This window comes from Mus caroli, unplaced genomic scaffold (genome assembly GCF_978045245.1).
Source record: "Mus caroli unplaced genomic scaffold, Mus_caroli_1 scaffold_2, whole genome shotgun sequence".
Classification (NCBI taxonomy): Eukaryota; Metazoa; Chordata; class Mammalia; order Rodentia; family Muridae; genus Mus; species Mus caroli.
In genome coordinates, this window is record NW_028227257.1 from 60,877,619 (window position 1) to 60,898,683 (window position 21,065).

Consider the following 21,065-nt stretch of genomic DNA (forward strand, 5'->3'; position numbering starts at 1 on the left):
TTTTTTTTTGTTTTTCGAGACAGGGTTTCTCTGTGTAGTCCTGGCTGTCCTGGAACTCACTCTGTAGACCAGGCTGGCCTCGAACTCAGAAATCCACCTGCCTCTGCCTCCCGAGTGCTGGGATTAAAGGCGTGCGCCACCACGCTCGGCACTTTATTTTATTCTTTGTTTATTGTTTTCAGTTTAACACACTGGTTAGTGTGCGGGGTGTGTGTATGCGAGTGAGAGCCTACGGGTGTGGTGGGGGGGGCGTTGGGATGGTATGTAAGTGAATGAATACTCAGTGTGGAAGTGTGTGTATGTATGTGTTTGTGAGACTCAGACTGTATATAGGGTGAAGGCTTTCCTTACTTCAGTTACAGATGGTTCTTGTCACCATGTGGGTACTGGTACTTGAACTGGAAGAGCAGCCAGTGATTTTATTTAGTGAGCCATCCCTTAGCCCCCTGCCTTTGCTTTAAAATAGTACTAATAGCCTGGGATGGCAAAATAACAAGTGTTCACTTGTATAGAATTTTTATTATTACTAATGTTGAAAGGTTTATAGTTGAGCTACAAACTGTTTTTTGTTGTTTTGAATCCTCTTGATTAATCATGGGTTGTTTAATGAAAAAGTCTGTCAAGAGTGCTATGCCTTGTGAAAACTAAGTAACTGCTGTCTTTCACTCAAGCACTGATTTGTCCTCTGATTTCTGAGCTAGTGGTTTTTTTTAAAAAAAGATTTATTTTTATTTTGTGTGTATGAATGTTTTGTTTACAAGTATATATTTATTTATGTGTGCTTGGTGCCTACAGGGATCAAAAGAGAATGCCAGGTCCCCTGGAACTGGAGTAAGGTTGTTTGTGAGCTGTCATGTATGTGCTGGGAACTGAATCCAGGTCCACTGTGAAACAGCCCGTGCTTTTACCTAGCCCTTGAGGAGCTAATGATCTTTAATAAAATTAATAATGAACTGCATTTGGGCTGAAATGAGTGAAGACAGTGCAGTTCAGTGTGCTGCAGAGGAGCCTTCTGCTACTTTGCTAGGGTTAAGACTAGGTACTGCCAGCTGTGCTGGTTTGCACCTTAATCCCAGCACCTTGGAGGCAGAGGGGTGTAGAGGATTTCTGTAAGTTTCAGGCCAGCCTGGTGGTCTATATACTGAGTGCCAGGGCAGCCAGGGCTATGTAGAAAGACCCTGTCTCAAAATATCAAACAAACAAACAGAATAGACACACATTCAACTTTCACACAATTCCTTCAATTAAGTTTTGTATTAAAGCTTGTTTTGCTTTTTAATATTTACTAGATATGTTTATTTTACAAAGCATTGACTTTGATAATAACAGTTTTTATTCAAGTAGATCATATACTTTCATTATGGTCAACATAGTCTCCTATGTACCCAAACTCTTGTATCAGAACTTGGAACAAATAGTTTTAATTAGTGAGCAATATAGCTTAGTATGGTAATAAAAACATTTTAATATAATTGTTACATTAACTCAGTAAGATATTAGAAACATTTTTTAGCATAGTGTAAAATATGTTAATAAATTTTATGTTAATTTTAAAAATTCTTATATATTTTTATTTTCCAGACAAGGTCATTTGATGAAGATGCAAAAGAAAGTCGGGCAGCTGCCCTTAGGGCAGCAGACAAGTCTGGCTCTGGGTTTGGGGAGAGTTATAGCTTAGCAAATCCATCTATCCGGGCCGGTGAGGATATTCCGCAACCCACTATTTTCAATGGCAAGTTGAAAGGTTACCAGCTGAAAGGCATGAACTGGTTAGCAAATTTATATGAACAGGTAAATTTAGAACTCTGTTGAGCCTATTCTTTTTACTTTAACATCTGTTTTTCTTTTGATTAATGTAATTGTGAAGTGAGTTTGCCTTTAGCTTTTATTTATTTTTTTTAAAAGATTTACTTGTTTTTATTATGTCTGTAAGAATGTTTGCCTGTATTGTATGTAACTACACCATAGGCATGCAGTCTGCATGGAGATCAAAAGAGGGCATCAGATCCCTAGAACCAGAGTTAGAGCTGGGTGTGAGCCATGTGGGCGATAGAAACTGAACTTGAATCCTTTGCAAAAGCAGTGGGTGCTCTTAACCACTAAGCCATTTCTCCATTTTCAAAACTTCACTATCATGCTAGAGTCAGAAAGGTATCAGTATTTCTAACTTGGATATTCTGTGTGTATCCAGTGTATATAGTATGTCTTAGAGGGTCTTGTTAAACTACATTGTTTGCTTAATATGTGCTACATTAGGTGAAGAACTGACCTTAGTCTTGGTCTAATATATCATGAATCACACATATATCTGTAGTGTTGCTAAAAGAAACTATTGCAGTAGTGATTTAATAATCTTGGTACTGAGTATCTCTCCAGTCAATCTTTGCTGTCTTTGTGAGCTCTTTTGGCATTAAGTGAAATGAATTCTAATGGGTGCAGTCAGGTGTTGGTCATATGTCTCTTACTCTGTCTCTCAGGGTATTAATGGAATTCTTGCTGATGAAATGGGTCTTGGTAAAACTGTACAGAGCATTGCCCTCCTGGCCCATCTGGCTGAGGTGAGTAGATGGAATTGTCAATCTTGCTTTCCTGAATTTAGGCCTCCCCTCCACTCCCCTTCCCTCCCCTCCCTCTCCTTCCCCCCTCCTTCCCTCTCATCCCCACTTCTCCTTTCCCCCTTCAAAACAGGGTTTCTCTGTATAGCCTTGGCTATCCTAGACCTCACTGTACAGATATGGCTGGCGTCCAACCCAGAGATCGGCCTGCCTTTTCTCCCAAGTACTGAAATTAAAGACTTGAATTACCTTTGACAGTGTGCCACTTAAAAGCAGTGTTACTCGTGGTAGTATATGAAAAGAGCAGAATTTGTTACTACATCTGAAGACTTTTGTTTGTTGTTGTTTTTGCGAGACAGGGTTTCTCTGTGTAGCCCTGGCTGTCCTGGAACTCACTTTGTAGCCCAGGCTGGCCTGGAACTCAGAAATCCGCCTGCCTTTGCCTCCGGAGTGCTGGGATTAAAGGCGTGAGGCACCACCGCCCAGCTCAAGACTTTTTTTTTTATAATAATTTATTTATTTGCATTGGTTTTTAGCTGCATATATGTTTGTGTGAGATCCCCTGGAACTGGAATTATAGACAGTTGTTAGCTACCACATGGGTCCTAGGAATTAAACTCAGGTCCTCTGAAAGAGTAGCCAGTGCTTTTTACCGAAGCTATCTCTACAGCCCCAGACCTTTTTTGTTCTCAATGGGGCCAAAACAGTATTTGAACAAGTATAGCTAGAATTCTTGTCTTTTACTTCCTTTTAAGGAGTATTGATATAGTGTCAAGGACTTTATGGTTGCAAGAATTGATAGTGGAGCCGGGTGTGGTGGCGTACGCCTTTAATCCCAGCACTCGGGAGGCGGATGCGGGCGGATTTCTGAGTTTGAGGCCAGCCTGGTCTATAAAGTGAGTTCCAGGGCTATACAGAGAAACCCTGTCTCGAAAAACCAAAAAAAAAAAAAAAAAAGAATTGGTAGTGGATTTCCATCACAACACTGCCTTTTCTAGCCATGTCATATAGTCAGCCGACTTATCCTCTTTGAAGTGAGTCTTTAAAATCTCTGGTGCCTAGTTGTCTACTTTTTCCAAATCAGAGGTAATATATACCTTACAGTAATAATTTTTCTCCCCTTCTCCTCCTCCTCTTCTTCCTCTTCCTCTTATTCCTCCTCCTCTTCCTTCTCTCCCTCTTCTTCTTCCTCCTCCTTCTCCTCTTCTCTCTCTTTTTAAAAAAGATTTATTTATTTATTTTATGTATATGAGTACACTGTAGCTGTGCAGATGGTTGTGAGCCATCATGTGATTTCTTGGAATTCAACTCAGGACCTCTGCTAGCTCAAGCCCGCTCGATCCCACCCAAAGATTTATTTATTATTAAATATAAGTATACTTCAGACACACCAGAAGAGGGCGTAAGATCTCATTACGGATGGTTGTGAGCCACCATGTGGTTGCTGGGATTTAAACTCAAGACCTTCAGAAGAGCAGTCAGTGCTTTTAACCGCTGAGCCATCTCTCCAGCCCCTCTTTTTTTTTTTTTTTTTGAGACAGGGTTTAGTCAGGTAGAACTCTAGCTGTCCTGAAACTCACTCTGTAGAACAGGTTGGCCTGAACTTAGAGACTCACCTGCCTCTGCCTCCTGAGTGCTGGGATTAAAGGACTATTGTGCCCACCACCACTGCCACCTGGCAGATTTTATAAAAATTAAATGAGAAAATGTGTAAGACATACTATGAAAATATTAGCATTCTTCTACTTTACTAACAGTGAAATTGTGATAACATAGTAGAACAAATAAAACTGAATTAGTATGTCACACACACATTTTTTTTTAAAGATTTATTTATTTTATGTATATGAGTACACCATTGCTATCAGACACACTAGAAGAGGCCATTGGATTCTATTACAGATGGTTGTGCGCCACCATGTGATTGCTGGGAATTGAACTCAGGACCTCTTGAAGAGCAGTCAAGTGCTCTTGACCACTGAGCCATCTCTCCAGCTCCATGTCATGCACATGTTATGAATGAAATTAAGACCCACAAGTCCTGAGTGTCAGTGCTTAGTTCTTTACCTCCGTAGTGTGTCATTGTTATACTAACATTGCTTTCATTGAAAGATACGTGTGGACACACAGGAGATAGGCACAGTTTCTCTGTTACAGTAATATCTATTTTTCAACTTCTCATGTCATTGGTTGATTATTTAGGATTAAATAACTTCAGTTTTCCTACAGCTGGCTGACCTCATTTTCTGTTGCAGAGAGAAAACATTTGGGGACCTTTCTTAATAATTTCACCTGCTTCTACACTTAATAATTGGCACCAGGAGTTTACAAGATTCGTTCCTAAATTTAAGGTAAAGATTCTCTTGTTCTTTAAGATAAGCTTTCTGACCCTTGTTTTACTGCTGTCTAATTGTCTCAGACTCCTGTGCTGTAGCAAACACTGTACCCGAAAGCAGCACAGAAGAAAGGGTTCATTTTAGTTCACAGCTTTATATTTCATCATCCTTTAAGGAATTCTGAGCAGGAGCTCAAGAAGTCGGGAACCTGGAGGCAGGTATTGAAGCAGAGGCCTTATTAGAAGTGTGCTGCTTACTGGTTTGTTCTCATCAGTCATCTATGAAGGTGTGGCCCCGCCCCCTGCAGGGTAGGACCTCCCACATCTATCACTTAAAGACTTGCTTAGAGGCTAATCTTGGTTTTGTTTCTTGGTTTTTTTTTTTTTGCTTTTTTGTTTTGTTTTGGTTTGTTTGTTTATTTGAGACAGGGTCTCTATATGCAACCTTGGCTATCTTGAAACTCTATATAGACCAGGCTGGCCTTGAACTCCTAGAGATCCATTGGTCCCTGCCTCCAGAGTGCTGTGATTAAAGTTCTGTGTTACCACACCTGGTATACAGGCCAATATTATGGAGGCATTTTCTCATTTTGGTTCCCTCTCTCTGTCTCCTGATTGCTGGGATTAAAGGCGTGCACCACCACCGCCCGGCTTTACTTTTTATTTTCAGTGTGCTGTGTGGGTAGTTGGATCTTCTAGAACTGGAGTTACAGGTGCTTGTGAACTGCCTGATACAGGTGCTGGGGACCAAACTCAGGTGCTCTAGGAGAGCAGTAGGTACTCTGAACTGCTAAGCCATCTCTCCAGCCTCCATATGTTTGTTTTCCTTGATACAGTCTTATGTGTTATATGCTGTCCTCAGACTTGTTATGTAGCCAGTGTTACTAAGTATATGCCACCACACAAGGTTTATGTGGCTTTAGGAATCACAGAGCTTCATGCAGGCTAGACTGTCACTGTACAAAGTGAACTACCTATCCCTTATATCTGTATTTGCTTCATTTGTTTTCTTCTGTTTTAGAGACAGAATTATACTCTGCCCCCAGTACTCCAGGAGCCTATCTTAGAATCCACTATGTTGTCCAGGTTGGCTCTGAACTCGTGATAGGTAGTCAGCCTGCTTCTGTTTCTAACCGATGGGATTTTAGGTGAAACATGACGTATAGCTGTTTGTTTGTTTGTTTGTTTTGCTTTGTTGATAAATAGTCTGGTGTACCTGGGCTGGCTTTGAACTTGTCGAGTGACTGGGAATGACTTTGAACTCCTGAGCTTCTTGCCTCAACCTGCCAAGTGCTGGAAGTGAGAGTCATTCCCAGCTGCCTTATATTCCTTTCTTAGAAAGAGAGTAATAAGAGAGCCAGTACATCTTTATACTATGTAAGTGAGAAATTCAAAGTCCAATTTAAGTTAATTATGGCATTTTCCATATCAATTGATGGTCATGGTGAGATGATAGAAATATCTATCTTGTTTCAAAGTTTATTTTTCCAAATTTTACATTGTATTTTAGTCTATTCATATTAATTCATTTTTCTTAATACTCTAAAGGTAGTCTTGGTCCTGCTTATAATGGCTAACATATATAATGTAAAAATTGATTTAACTAATTCAGAGAGGAAAAAAATGAGATTGACTGGGCTAGAGATTTTGTTCAATTGATAGACTGCTTGGTTGCTATAAATGAAACCACAAATTTAATCCCTAACACTTTATAAAACTGGAGGTGGCTTGTTTCCTGGCACAAGGAAGGTGGAAGCAGAAGGACCGGAAGCTGGGGACATCCTCAGCTATATAGTAGGTCCCAGGCCAGCATGAAGCCCTGCCTCAAAAAACCAAGAAGTGTGTTGTATCGACTTGAGTATGATGTAGACACAAGGTAAATAGGTTTTGTGCTGGACATGTTGGCCTATACCTATATTGTTGTTACATGTGAGGCCAACTTATTTTCAGTTCTCTAAAAATGTGAGATTCCATTTATGGGCATATGAAAAATGAAAATAATATTTTGGTTTTTCTTTTCAAATAATGGCTAGATATATGTTGAATACAATGTCAAAAAATAGTTCTTACTGCCACTGAAGGTTTGTGCTGCTCCTCCACTGGCCAATAGATGGCAGCATGGTATTACTTTAAGGCAACAGTTGTCAGTCTGTGACAACCAGTCCTTTCACAGGGTTCACACCTATATCCTGCACATCAGATATTTACATTATGATTCATAACACCAGAAAAATATGTAATGAAGTAGCAGTGAAAATACAGGTATGTTTGTGGTCACCACAGCGTGAAGAACTGTATTGAAGAGTTGTAGCATTAGGGAGGCTGAGGGCCACTGCTTTAAGGTTCTCCCTTCATATCTCCTTTATTAGTGCTTAGAGCTGAACGTCCATGTGCATAGTCAGTGTCCATCTTGTATATTTGTGTATTGAATTTCATTTTAATACTAGCATAGTGGGTATAAAATAGAACCTGGACCTAATCATAAGTGTCCCCTCTTGAGTTTTCTATTTTACTTATTTTATATTATAAAATACACCATAAAAATCTATTATTTTCTCAAGAGAGTGGTATATGCCTGTATCTTTTTTTTTTTTTTAAACACTATTCGCCAGCAAAGGGCTAAGACAATACTGTTTGGTTTGGTTTGGTTTGGTTTTTTGTTTGTTTGTTTGAGACAGGGTTTCTCTGTGTAGCCCTGGCTGTCCTGGAACTCACTCTGTAGGCCAGGCTGGCCTTGAACTCAGAAATCCGCCTGCCTCTGCCTCCCGAGTGCTGGGATTAAAGGTCTGGACAACCATTGCCTGGCCTCTTAATAGTTTCTTACTAAGTCATTCAGAATAACATTATTGATAATGCTTTTAGTTTATTTTCAAAAACAAAATAAGGTAATGATCTGTTTTCCAGGTGCTACCATATTGGGGAAATCCTCATGATAGAAAAGTCATCCGGAGATTCTGGAGTCAGGTAACTTCAGTTTCTCTCTCTCTTAATTGCTCTCGCTCTCTCGCTCTCCTATCCTCCTGCTCTGTCATTCTCTTTGGCCTGAGTAAGTCCTCATGTATACAAAATCTATAATACGTTTCCCAATATGGGTCAAATATGTTTTTATTATTTGAATAAAATGGTTTTCTTCTACAGGCAATCATTTGGACTTTAAAAAGAGACTTTTTTTCTTCAAGATTTACTTTTAAAAAAAATTGTAGCCGGGCGTGGTGGCGCACGCCTTTAATCCCAGCACTCGGGAGGCAGAGGCAGGCGGATTTCTGAGTTCGAGGCCAGCCTGGTCTACAGAGTGAGTTCCAGGACAGCCAGGGCTACACAGAGAAACCCTGTCTCGAAAAACCAAAAAAAAAAAAAAATTGTATTTGTACAACAAATATATGTAGGATTCTTTTTTGGTTTTTTTTTAAGATTTATTTTTTATTATATGTAAGTACACTGTAGCTGTCTTCAGACACACCAGAAGAGTGCATCACATCTCATTATGGGTGGTTGTGAGCCACCATGTGGTTGCTGGGATTTGAACTCAGAACCTTTGGAAGAACAGTCAGTGCTCTCAACTGCTGAGCCATCTCTCCAGCCCATATGTAGGATTCTTAAGAGGCTAGAGGGGAGGGCATCAGATCCTCTTGAACTAGAGTTACAAGCCACCATACAAACTCCAAGTGGTCTAACCACTGAGATGTCTCTTCGATCACACCTTCTTTCCTTCATGAACTGTAGATGAGTTGATAGAAAATGCTTTAAAAACATTGGACATTTGTGTTGTACCTTACCACACATCTTTCGGTCACATAGATGGAAGAACATCTATTCTTCATCTTTCTTTTAAAGGAGTGTTCATACTTCATTATCTCTTTAAAGACAAGATCTCACTCTGTATACCAGGCTGACCGCAAACCCAGAGATCCTCCTGCCTTTTCCTCCCCAGTGCTGGGACTGAAGATGTGCACCACAATTCCATTATCTACTGGAGAGATGGCTCAGTGGGTGCTGAGCAAGCTTGGTAATTAATGTGCATTTAATCCCTAGAACCAGGAGTGGAAGGAGAGAACCAACTCTGGAAAATTGCCCTTTTTACCGCCACACACACACACGCTTACTCATATTTACACATACATGGACATCACAAAACATTTCTTATAAAATGTGACATAATGCTTTTCCATATTTTTCTTATTACGTTTGTAGAAGACCTTATATACTCAGGATGCCCCCTTCCATGTGGTCATCACTAGCTACCAGCTGGTGGTTCAGGATGTCAAGTACTTCCAGCGGGTCAAGTGGCAATACATGGTACTGGATGAAGCTCAGGCACTGAAGAGCAGTTCCAGGTAACATGTGTAATAGAAACTAGCCTCGTGGTGGAAGTCTATCCATAGAATCCGCAAAGGCCAGAAATTTCAGAATGTCACATAGCATAGGCTACTTGCCTGACCAGAATGGAGAAATTCTTATTTATACTTTTCTTTGAAATTCAAATATCATGCTTAGAATATATTGATTTTTCCTCAATATTAATCTCCTCAGTTAATGGTTATAACTTTTGTTGTTGTTGCTGTTGTTTCCTCCTCTTCTTCCTCCTCCTCTTCTTCTTCCTCCTCCTCTTCTTCCTCCTCCTCCTCTTCCTCTTCCTTCTTCCTCCTCTTCCTACTCTTTCTTCTTCTCTTTCCTTTTCCTTTTTAAAAGTAAGAACAGTAGGAAACTGTAAGGCCAGTTTTTTTTTCCCCTAAGCCATAATACCATTGGTATTGATGATTCTCACAGTTCTGCTGGGGTTTTTATCTTCACTTCTGTTAAAGTGTATTTTTGATTGTGTGCATGAAACAGTATATGATTTTTTTTTTTAAGGTTTATTTATTTTATGTATGTGAGTACATTGTAGTTCTCTTCAGACACACCAGAAGAGGGCACCAGATCATATTACAGATGAGCTACCATGTGGTTGGTGGAAAATGAACTCGGGACCTCTGGAAGAGCAGTCAAGTGCTCTTGGAGTAGGGGTGAGGGGTGGGGGGGTTGAGACAGGGTTTCTCTGTGTAGCCTTGGCTATCCTGGAACTTACTCTGTAGACCAGGCTGGTCTCAAACTTTGAAACCCATCTGCCTCTGCCTCTGCCTCTCCCTCTGCCTCCCAAGTGTTGGGATTAAAGGTGTGAGCCACCACTGCCAGGCCAGTCAAGTGCTCTTTAACCACTCTCCAGCCCCAGTATATGATTCTTAAGAATTATTTGGAAAGCAATTTTAGAATTTGGGTCTTAGTATAATTACAGAAAGACATATTGCCAACTTATAATTTGTAACTCATTTTCTTGAACAGTGTTCGTTGGAAGATTCTCTTACAATTCCAGTGTCGGAATCGACTTTTGTTAACTGGAACCCCCATTCAGAATACCATGGCAGAGGTAGGCACTAGTCAAGGTAATGGTGTATATCTTTGTAAGACACCTATACCTACACTGGACTCCTGTCATTCTGTACAAATTATATTTACCACTGTACAAGAATTAGATTGTAGCTTCCTAAGAAATTCTAAATAGTAAGAAATTCTTATTTTCTTACTATTTATTAATTATAATGTTCCTTTTGTTTCCTTAATATTGAGCACATTAGGAAATGTTGCCCATCTAATAAAGATAACTTTTTACTCTAGAATTGGTAAATCTCTAACATCGAGGGCCTCAATTTTTTTGTTTTAGAATTCATCATAATAGGGGTCAGAAAACTTTCTGTAAAAGAGGAAATAGTATTTTACATTTCATAGATAGTACATTTCACTGTTAACAACTGCTTGTTTTTGCTTATGCAGTATGGGAGCAGTCATAAGTAGCGTATAAATGAATGGCTATGGCTATGTTCCCATAGAACTTTATTCATGAAAACATATGACCAGCCAGATAGCGTCATGGCTGTGATTGTCTAGCCCTGGCTGAGGGCTATTAGCAGCTATTACACTACTATACACTGTGTTCAGTTGTGGAACCAGCTGTGGGGCTGCCATCTGTAAAACTATTAACTACAAAAGCTGAGCAGGCTTTGTACTTCTAAATTTGTAGTTAGCAATTAATTGAGAAATCATCATTTTTTGTTATGTATTAGGGTTCACTGAGCAAGCATGTGTTTGGATTCATTTATTCTTTCTGTCTCATAAACATGCATTCATTTGTTAACCCACTCCCCAAACCTTAATATATAGTCATACAGTATCATTTTATGGCACCATATCTGTTTCATATTTTTCCTTTGTTTTAAGCTCTGGGCTCTGCTACATTTCATTATGCCAACATTATTTGATTCGCATGAAGAATTTAATGAATGGTTTTCCAAAGACATTGAAAGTCATGCTGAAAACAAATCTGCTATTGATGAGAGTAAGTACTGCTGTAGCTTTCCTCTTTTTGTGTAGAGTTTAAGACTCTGTAACCCAGGTCTCACATTGCAGCCTATAATGACCTGTGATTCTCTATGTAGTGTGGCCTCAAACAGATATTTCCGGGTTCAATTTCCCAAGTGCTGGGATTACAGGTGGCTCTGAATTTTATTTTCAATCTATTAGTATGGGCAACTATGTACAGTTTTTTTCTGTGTGAAGAATTTCTCTTTCATTATACCTACAAGAGTTAAGGGTAAAACTGTTATAAAGTAGTTAATATAATGTTAATAAAGTAGCTAAATGCTCTGAGGTAAAAAGAGTAGAACACTACTCTAGACAATCTAAGCAAGATGTATAAGCTTAATAAAATACTACATTTTGGTTTGTAGGCATTCTGTCTTAGGTAGGGTTTCCATTGCTGTGAACAGACACCATGACCAAGGCATCTCTTATAAAGGAAAACATTTAATTGGGGCTGGCTTACCATTTCAGAAGTTTAGTTTATTTTCATCATGGCAGGAAGTGTGGCAGCATGCAGTCAGACATGGTGCTAGAAGAGCCAAGAGTTCTGCATCTTTGTCCTTAGGCAGCAGAAGGAACCTGTCTAACTGAGTATATAGCTTGAGTTTAGGAGACCTCAAAGCCCAACTACATAGTGTCTTCTACAAAACCACATATACTCCAATAAGACCACACCTCCAAGCATTGAAACACATGAATCTATAGGGTCCAAGCCTATTCAAACCACCACATTCTCATGGAACATCACATGAAAATTATATTCATATGGAAATCATATAACAGACCATGTTTTTCATTTTTGTTTTTCTTATAATAAAAGTCAAATATTAGAGAGGTTATTTTTTATTTTTCCATCTATATTAGGATTTAAAATTTTTTTCTTTTAATTTTTCTAATTATTGGATGGAAAGTTGCATACTGCAGTGAGTTTGTGGAGGCTGTAGGGCAATTATGGAGTTGCTTTTTTCTTTGTTTTACCCCTGTGTGGGTTCTGGGGAAATTGGACTGAGGTCACTAGGTTTGATTGGTAAGCATACTTACTCATCTACTGAACCATTTCATCAGCCTTAGGATTTGTTTCTATTGCAAACATTTTTAACCTTGTTTATCAATACTTTTGTACTATTTGCCTAATATTAAGAATTTGCCACATTGCTATTTTATTTTATTCGTGGTTTTTTGAGATAAGATTCCTCTATGTAGTCCTGGCTATCTTGCAACTCACTCTTTTGACTAGCCTTGGCTTCAACTGAGAGATCTGCTTTCCTCCATTTTTCAAGTACTGGGATTAAATGTGTGCACCACCACTTTCTGGATGCTGTGTTGCTTACTATGTAGACATAATTTGACATCTACTAATTGTAAGAAAAATTAAGTAGGGTCTGGAGAGATGACTCAGTGGTTAAGATCTCTGGCTGCTCTTTTAAAGGATCTGGGTTCAGTTTCCAGAATGCACATGGCAGCTTCCACTTGTCAGTAACTCCTGTCACTTGTCACACCCCTTCCTGACCACATTGAGCACTACCTATGTACATGGTGCTCAGACCTGCATGCAGCCAAGACACTTATACACCGTAAAATAAATTAATTTCATAAGTATAATTTTGGAGAAATGGTGTCCTAGTTAGCTTTCTGTTGCTGTGAAAAACTTCATGACCAAAAGCAGTGTGGGGAGGAAAGGTTACTTGGGTTGCATGTTCCAGGTGTAGACCGTCGTAGATCTCAGAAGAGGAGAAGAAGCAGAAAGCTTGAACCAGATACTGAAGCATAGACCATGGAGAAACACTGCTTTCTGGCTTGCTTTCATGGGTTTTCACCCCCCTTCTTGTTTTATCCAGGACTCTTTGCCCAGGGGGGTAGCACTGTCCACAGTGGGCTGTGGCTTCCTTAATCAATGAGTAATTCAGAAAATGGAGCCATGTGTTGTGATGTATGTTTTTAATCTCACCACTTAGGAGGCAGAGGCACGTGGATCTCTGAATTTGAGGCCAACCTGATCCATAGAGTGAGTTCTAGGATAGCCAGAGCTACATAGTGAGACTCTGTCTTGAAAGAAAAGAAAATGTTCCCACAGTCCAGTCTTGATGGGAAAGAATTCCTCAGTTGGAGTTCTCTATCCTCAGGGAATGCTACTTTGTGTCAGGTTGATAAAAATTACATAGTACACTCTGGAAGTTCCTTCTAGCTTTGAGTGGATTTTGATACGGTCTCCCAAATAGGCTCTGAAAGTGTGTTCTAATGTAAACAGTCTGTATGAGATGCTTGCTTTGGAACAAGTTCATTCTTTAGAGAATCCTTGAGCTCAGTGGCATTTTCAGGGTGTCGGAGAGGGGAAGGTGTTTATTTTGATTGTCTTAAGTCAGTATATGGTAAATTATTTGTGGACTTCCTGTTTCAGATCAACTCTCTCGTTTACACATGATCTTGAAACCATTTATGCTGAGAAGAATCAAAAAAGATGTAGAAAATGAATTGTCTGACAAGGTAAGAAATAAAATCTTAATGAGTTTGAACCTTAGTAGATACCAATTTATGGTTCTTCACAGATATTTCCTTGATACATATTTAGTTGAAGGATAATGAGCTTGATTAGGAAGATCTTTGAACTTGAATAGTCATAGGGGACCTAACCAAGACAAAGTAGCCTACTTTTCCTTTGGTTGGTTTTGTTTTATTTTATAGGGTCTTAACACTGTAAGCTGGGCCAGCCTGGAACTCATGTGTGTAGGGTGACTCTGAACAGTCTTCCTGCCTTTGAGATTATAGGCATGAGCCATCATGCCTGTACATACTTTTATTAATGGAAAGTTTAAAACATTACAAAAATAGAATAATGTAATAACTCCACTCGTGCCCATGATAGAGCATAAGTAGTTATCAACACATGGCCATCCATAACTGTTCATGTATTCTGAAACAAATAGTTTCATGCAGATCTCTTGATTTTCTTTTGAAACAAGGTCTCACTGTGTAGACCAGGCTGAGGTTGGCCCCAGAACATGGAGGGTTTCTTGCTTTTTCATAACTCCAGGTACCAGGATTAATTATGCCCTGCAGATTTGGTCTTTTTTAAAGTTGGGTCTCATTATTATCTTTGAACAAATGAATATTTTTAACCAATTTAGTGTGTTGCAGAAAAAAAAAGAACCTCTTTCTTTATCCTTGATGTGCTTGTTGTACACTAAGAGTCCTTTCATAGTTGGCACTTGAAATATGGATGTGGCAATATTTGGAAATCGCTGTGAAGGGTGATTGTTGGTGCTGTTAAAATTGGAAAGATAGGCAAGATATGGTTGTGGTTCCTCTCAGTACTTGAGAAGCAGGGGCTCTCTTGGTCTACAGATCCAGTTCCAGAACAGACAGAGCTACACAGGCAAAACTTGTCTTAGATGAGGGGGAAAAAAAATAAAAGAAGTGGAAAATATTATGCAGGGAGAACATCTAGTGTGTGATTGTTCACAACATAGGATTATAGAAATAGTTAATTCTGGTAAGTATTGTTCCTTTAGTCATAATCTGGTTTGTATGTCTTCTGTTTTAAGTTTATATTGTTTTATTGTTTGTTTGTTTTTTGTTTTTTTGAGACAGGGTTTCTCTGTATAGCCCTGGCTATCCCTGGAACTCACTCTGTAGACCAGGCTGACCTTGAACTCAGTAATCGCCTGCCTCTCCCAAGTGCTAGAATTAAAGGCTTTTGTCACCATTGCCCGCCCTCCTCCTTTTTTTTCCTTCACATATACAAGCATATAAAAATTTTTAGATTTTTACAAACATATATAAAAATGTTTAGTTTCAAATTTTTCTTTTTTTTTTTAGATTGAGATTCTAACGTACTGCCAATTGACCAGTCGACAAAAACTCTTATATCAGGCACTAAAGAATAAAATTTCCATTGAGGACTTACTGCAGTCTTCAATGGGCTCCACACAACAAGCACAGAACACCACCAGCAGCCTCATGAATTTAGTCATGCAATTCAGGAAGGTAAGACTTAGGTCATTTGCTTTGATGTTTTTATTGACCTGCTTCATGGAGAGGACTTTATTTAATCTCGATGCCAGATAGAGCAATAGAGATGAAAATTGGGAGGTAAATATTCAGGAAGCTTAACCTTCAGCATGATGTCCACAAATGACAGTAATGACTTACCATTTCTTTTCTTAGGTGTGTAATCACCCAGAGTTATTCGAACGGCAAGAAACGTGGTCTCCATTTCATATTTCTCTAAAGCCATATGAGATTTCGAAGTTTATCTATCGTCATGGACAGATCAGGGTCTTCAACCACTCACGTGATAGGTGAGCAAATAGTTAACATCTGGTGATGCTGTGTGCTTTTGCAATTTGGCACATTGATTTTTTTAGTAGTGCTAGGTATTGAACTCAAGGTCTCGTGCTTATTAAGTGAATGATCTACGGCAGAGCTTTATCCCCAGTTCGATAGGTAAATTTAATGATGAATATGTGAATGTCCAATAAAGAGATGTTTAAACAAGTGGTGAACAGCTATTGCGGGTGCTTATGGGGGCAGTTGGAGCATTATTAAGGGTCCCATTAGATGGCTTTAAGAACCTTAGCCATTTTTATTACCTGCCTGTGTACAGGTATGTATTTGCACCAGAAGTCAACAGTTAAAATACTAACATGCCTTGGTGTACTTAAAGTGACCTAGAGTTGCAGTCACTGCAGAACTGAGTCTGTTACTTTTTGGTTAAGTTTACTCTCTTGATAGTGTCTGCATTTAAAAAGTTGAAATAGTCACTAAACTAATATTCATAAAGTGGTGTATGGTTCATTGTATATCTGTAAGTTAGGATAATTCTGGATTCCAGACTTTCTATTGTGCTCTTAAGTGAATATCTGTATGCCAGCTTTTGAGAGCTATGGACTTTGAAAGTTCAAAGCTTTGTTACAAAAATATTCATCAACATGACTTAATGAACCTAAAATTGAAGATCATTTAACAGATTTGAAGAAGATAAATGGACCAGAGTTGTGCTTTTGTCTAGGTTAGAATTGACTTTCTTCCTTTTGTCATGATTTTCATGCTCATATGGCAAAGAACTTTCTTTTTTTTTTTTTTTTTTTGGTTTTCGAGACAGGGTTTCTCTGTGTAGCCATAGCTGTCCTGGAACTCACTCTGTAGACCAGGCTGGCCTCGAACTCAGAAATCCGCCTGCCTCTGCCTCCCAAGTGCTGGGATTAAAGGTGTGTGCCACCACAACTGGCCTGGCAAAGAACTTTCTTTTGTGTAGAAATAGTCTAAAAAGATTTTTCTTATTTTGGACCCTCCAGTTTAATTATCCTTCCAATACTTTTATTTCCCTTGAGAGTTACTTTAATTACTTACTTTACAGGTGGTTGAAGGTTCTTCTCTCTCCGTTTGCACCAGACTATATCCAGCAGTCTCTCTTCCATAGGAAAGGTAGGCATTTTGATCTTTGGAAGGAAAGTGTATTTGGGATTTACCAGGGTGTTCTTAATTTTGCCTGTGGACAAATTTTGTTTTGTACTAGTAATGGTTTGGGCTTTTATTTTGATTAAAAATAAGACTGTTCAATTAGTGTCTAGGGAGGTGACTTAGAATGGAGCATTAGCATTTGCTGCACTAGTGTCAGAACTGGAGTTCAGATCTCTGCCACCCTGGTGAATGCTGCCTGTGGTAGCCCTCCTGTCATCGGAATTGGGTGTTGGAAACAGGTTGTGCTACATGAAACCTCCTGCACATGGGTTGCAGAAACAGGATCCCTAAGGGTCAGGATTGTTCTTTGATTTTCCAGGTATTAATGAAGGAAGCTGTTTTTCTTTCCTTCGATTTATTGATGTCTCGCCAGCAGAAATGGCAAACCTCATGCTTCAGGGACTTTTGGCCAGGTGAGAAGTTTGCTTACTGTTTGATGGAAGAGCATTGGGAATAGGCAGGGACAACATGTAATTATGAGAAGTGAGATAGTCAGTATTACACCGTCTGCCCCCCCCCCCATTAGTATTTTTTTTTTTGATGACCTAGGAATGATACATACCTGTAATCTTGGAGGCTGAGGCAGGGGAATTGGGTGTTGGAAACAGGTTTTGCTACATGAAACCTCATCCTACCCACCAATAAAAAAGGATTATGGGCTGGAGAGATGGCTCAGCAGGTAAGAGCACTGACTGCTCTTCCAAAGATCCTGAGTTCAATTCCCAGCACCCACATGGTGGCTTACAAGATATAATAGGATCTGATGCCTTCTTCTAGTGTGGCTGAAGACAGAAACAGTGTAGTCATATACATTAAATAAATAAATAATAAACAAACATCCTTTTTATTTAAAGAATTACTTTTATTTTTCTTTAATAATTTTTAAAAAATGTATGTGAGTATACTGTAGCTGAACAGATGGTTGTGAGCCTTCATGTGGTTGATGGGAATTGAATGTTTAGGACCTCTGCTCACTCCAGTCAACCCTGCTTGCTCAGTCCCTGCTCGCTCCGGCCCCAAAGATTTATTTATTATTATAAATAAGTACACTGTAGCTGTCTTCAGACACACCAGAAGAGGGCGTCAGATCTCATTATGGGTGGTTGTGAGCCACCCTGTGGTTTCAAGCATCAAGCATTCTGGAAAATTTAGCTCTGCGTTTTTGTTTGCAAAATGGCTTTCACTGATTTTATTACATTATTGAATTTATTTATAACTTTTTAGGAAATGTTGATTGGTGTTTTGCCTGCATGTATGTCTGTGTGAGGGTGTTATAGACAGGTGTGAACTGTCATGAAGCTGCTAGAAATTGAACCTGGGTCCTCCAAATAAGCAGTCAGTGCTCTTAACCGCTGAGCCTTCTCTCCAGCCCCTATTACAGTGTTTTTAATGTATTAGATAACTCACTGGGAATTATTGTCTCCCCGATAAGATGGTTTTTATGCTGTGTTTTTACAGTAGAGATAAATGCTTTTGAATATTTTTGTATTTGTTTACTTTTTGTTGTGGTTTTATAGAACATTTTATTTTGTAAACAAATCATGTCAAGTAATATGTAGAGCAAAAGCATGAAATGGCTTTATCTGAATGTTTGAAGGAATTGTTTCCAAAATGCTCAAGATCTACAAAGGATGTATGGTAATGAGATAGATTCTTGTTGCAAACTCCCAAAGTTCCTAGGAGCACTGAGTGTGCACATTTCTCTATTTGTTTCAGGTGGTTAGCTCTTTTCCTATCTCTGAAAGCCTCCTACAGGCTCCACCAGCTGCGCTCTTGGGCAGAGCCGGATGGGACGAGTCATCAGAGCTATCTGAGAAACAAGGATTTTCTTCTCGGAGTTGATTTCCCACTTTCCTTCCCCAACCTTTGCAGCTGCCCTTTGTTGAAGGTAAGCCGCTATCTGTGCACTGTCTGCTTACTTCCCTTCTCTTTGCATTACTAAAGATGTTAAATGATGTCCTCAAGTACCCAATGCTCTGAGGAGCTTGTACTATGTATTGAGTTAGAACATATCATGTGGAAGTTTAAATGCTCTGTATATAATAACTCCGTTGTAGTGAACAACTGCTTGGCTTACTTTCTTTAAATATTTCCTTTATTTTTATCTTCTATGTTGGTAGTTTTGCCTGCATGTGTCTGGAGTGTAGAAGGCTGGGACAAGAGGACTATGAGTTCAGAGTCAGCTTGGGCAATTTAGTGAGACCCAGTCTACAAATAAAAAATAACAATAGGCCTGCAGCTGTTGTAGTAGTTTGCCATTTGCCCATGTTTAATTTTTCTTAGGAATTATTTGCTTGAGGCTCCATGTATAAATACATAAAAAAAAATGTATGTAGCACATAATGTCTGAATTAAAATTTGCTCATGACTCCTGCCAAGAATGTGCTAGCTGTTGATGTTGGTATATACATATCAGATCCCAGTACTGTGCAGGTGGACGCAAGAGTTCAAGTTCATCCTCTGCTCCATAGTGCTTGAAGCCAGCCTATGCTACCCTGTCTCAACAAAGAATAGTTTTATCAATGTCTGGTAGATATGTACATGGGTAGCAGAAATTGCATGTACAGACTTACAGAAGAAAATGTTAACTATCCCTTCATATATAGTTTGCCTTTATTTTCTTCTCCTCCTCTTCCCGCCTTCTCCTCTTCCTTCTGGTAGATGTATGTGTGAGGCAGATCCAGATTTAGTGGGACAAGTTGTTTGTAATGTGGGTGTGACAGGTGGGTACAGTGGAAACGGAGCTTGCTCCTACACCTGCGAACCCGAGTTGACCCTCAAGAATCTGAGTGTAATCCTCAGATGATGAATTAGATCCAGCAAGTTGTGCAACACACACACACACATTGCAAAACAGCAAGATGGAGAAGCAGTTGAATGTCAGCATCTGGTCTACACCCACCCAAATACATACATACATACATACATACATACCATACATGCATATACATAGATAAGAATAATAAAAGAGTAATACTTTCTTATGTAAGACAGAGTTAGGATATATATTCAGTATAGAGTAAAACCAGGTTTTGCTTTTAGGCTTGGTAGGGAGAGGCAGGGGAAGAAACTTCACACTGTCCATTGTCCATATTTATTTATACCCTTGAGGGAAAAAAGTAAAAAGTAAACATGTGTTCAGCTATTAATGTAAGCTCCGATAGTGTATGTCCTGAGAGTTGTTTTTTTTTTTAATCTTTTACTTAAAGATGAAAACTAGAACTATAGAAAATACCCTATCCCGAGATGGAATCGTTTTTTAAGCTATATTCATTTAAAGACCTTGTCAGAAATGATGATTTTCAGAAACCAAATGTCATTTTTTGTTTTTTTTTTTCGAGACAGGGTTTTTCTGTATAGCTCTGGCTGTCCTGGAACTCACTTTGTAGACCAGGCTGGCCTCGAACTCAGAAATCCGCCTGCCTCTGCCTCCCAAGTGCTGGGATTAAAGGTGTGCGCCACCACGCCCGGCTTCCAAGTGTCATTATTGATTGTCATTTAATACTGTCTTTAGCAACAGATGTCATGGTATTAGCTATATATAGGATATGTTAAACTATCTATCTATCCAGGGATTTTTTTTTTGTGTGTAGCCCTGGCTGTCCTAGAACTCACTTTTTAGATCAGGCTCAATCTCAATCTCAGAAATCTGCTTGCTTCTGTCTCCCAAATGCTGGAATTAAAGGAGTGTGCCACCATGCCTGGCTCCAGTTTGTGAATTTTTTAATTGTAAAATCTAAAAGTGCCTGAATTTCTCTGAGCCACTCAGCTTACAGCAGTTGAATATGTAGGCTTTTAACAGGGCTACAGAAACTGTACAGGCACTTGCCGAGAAACCTGAGGACCTGAGTTCCATCTCTAGAACCAACATGGTACAAGGAGGAAAATGATTCCTGCAAGTTGTCCTTTGACATCTATACATATAACATGGTACATGTTGCCTACACATGTATGTATACACCAAACACAGAAACACATACACACACACATGCACACGCACACACAGTGTAAAAGACAAAATACAACTTTTGCCAGGTATAGTGACACATGCTTTTAATTTGGGGGGCAGAGGCAGGTAGATCTCTGTGAGTTTGAGACCAACCAGGTCTACAGAGAGAGTTACAGGACAGTGCTATATAGAGAAACCATATCTTGAAAAACAAAAAATAAATCTTTTAAAAAGAGAAAAGAAAAAGAAAGAAAGAAAAAGAAAAAGGAAGGAAGGAAGATAGATAGATCGATTATGGTGTACATTTATTAGTTGCTAAGTAGATTTTTTTTCCGCTAGAAAGGGACTGATGATGTTTCCATTTATTTATTTA

The 21,065-nt window shown here is 39.1% G+C and overlaps 1 protein-coding gene across 2 annotated transcripts in view; it reads left to right on the plus strand.

Moving 5' to 3' along the window:
• The window catches only part of Ino80 (INO80 complex ATPase subunit), a 103,323-nt gene that overhangs the window by 34,070 nt on the left and 48,188 nt on the right, over positions 1–21,065 (plus strand). For both annotated transcript variants that reach the window (XM_085834557.1, XM_085834558.1), the window contains exons 12-24: positions 1,582–1,791; positions 2,478–2,558; positions 4,811–4,906; positions 7,795–7,854; positions 9,082–9,224; positions 10,210–10,294; positions 11,143–11,260; positions 13,682–13,767; positions 15,100–15,267; positions 15,448–15,581; positions 16,640–16,707; positions 17,063–17,156; positions 18,460–18,631. In XM_085834557.1, coding sequence (XP_085690683.1) covers positions 1,582–1,791; positions 2,478–2,558; positions 4,811–4,906; positions 7,795–7,854; positions 9,082–9,224; positions 10,210–10,294; positions 11,143–11,260; positions 13,682–13,767; positions 15,100–15,267; positions 15,448–15,581; positions 16,640–16,707; positions 17,063–17,156; positions 18,460–18,631 — 1,515 coding nt within the window. The remainder of the gene's footprint in view (positions 1–1,581; positions 1,792–2,477; positions 2,559–4,810; positions 4,907–7,794; positions 7,855–9,081; positions 9,225–10,209; positions 10,295–11,142; positions 11,261–13,681; positions 13,768–15,099; positions 15,268–15,447; positions 15,582–16,639; positions 16,708–17,062; positions 17,157–18,459; positions 18,632–21,065) is intronic.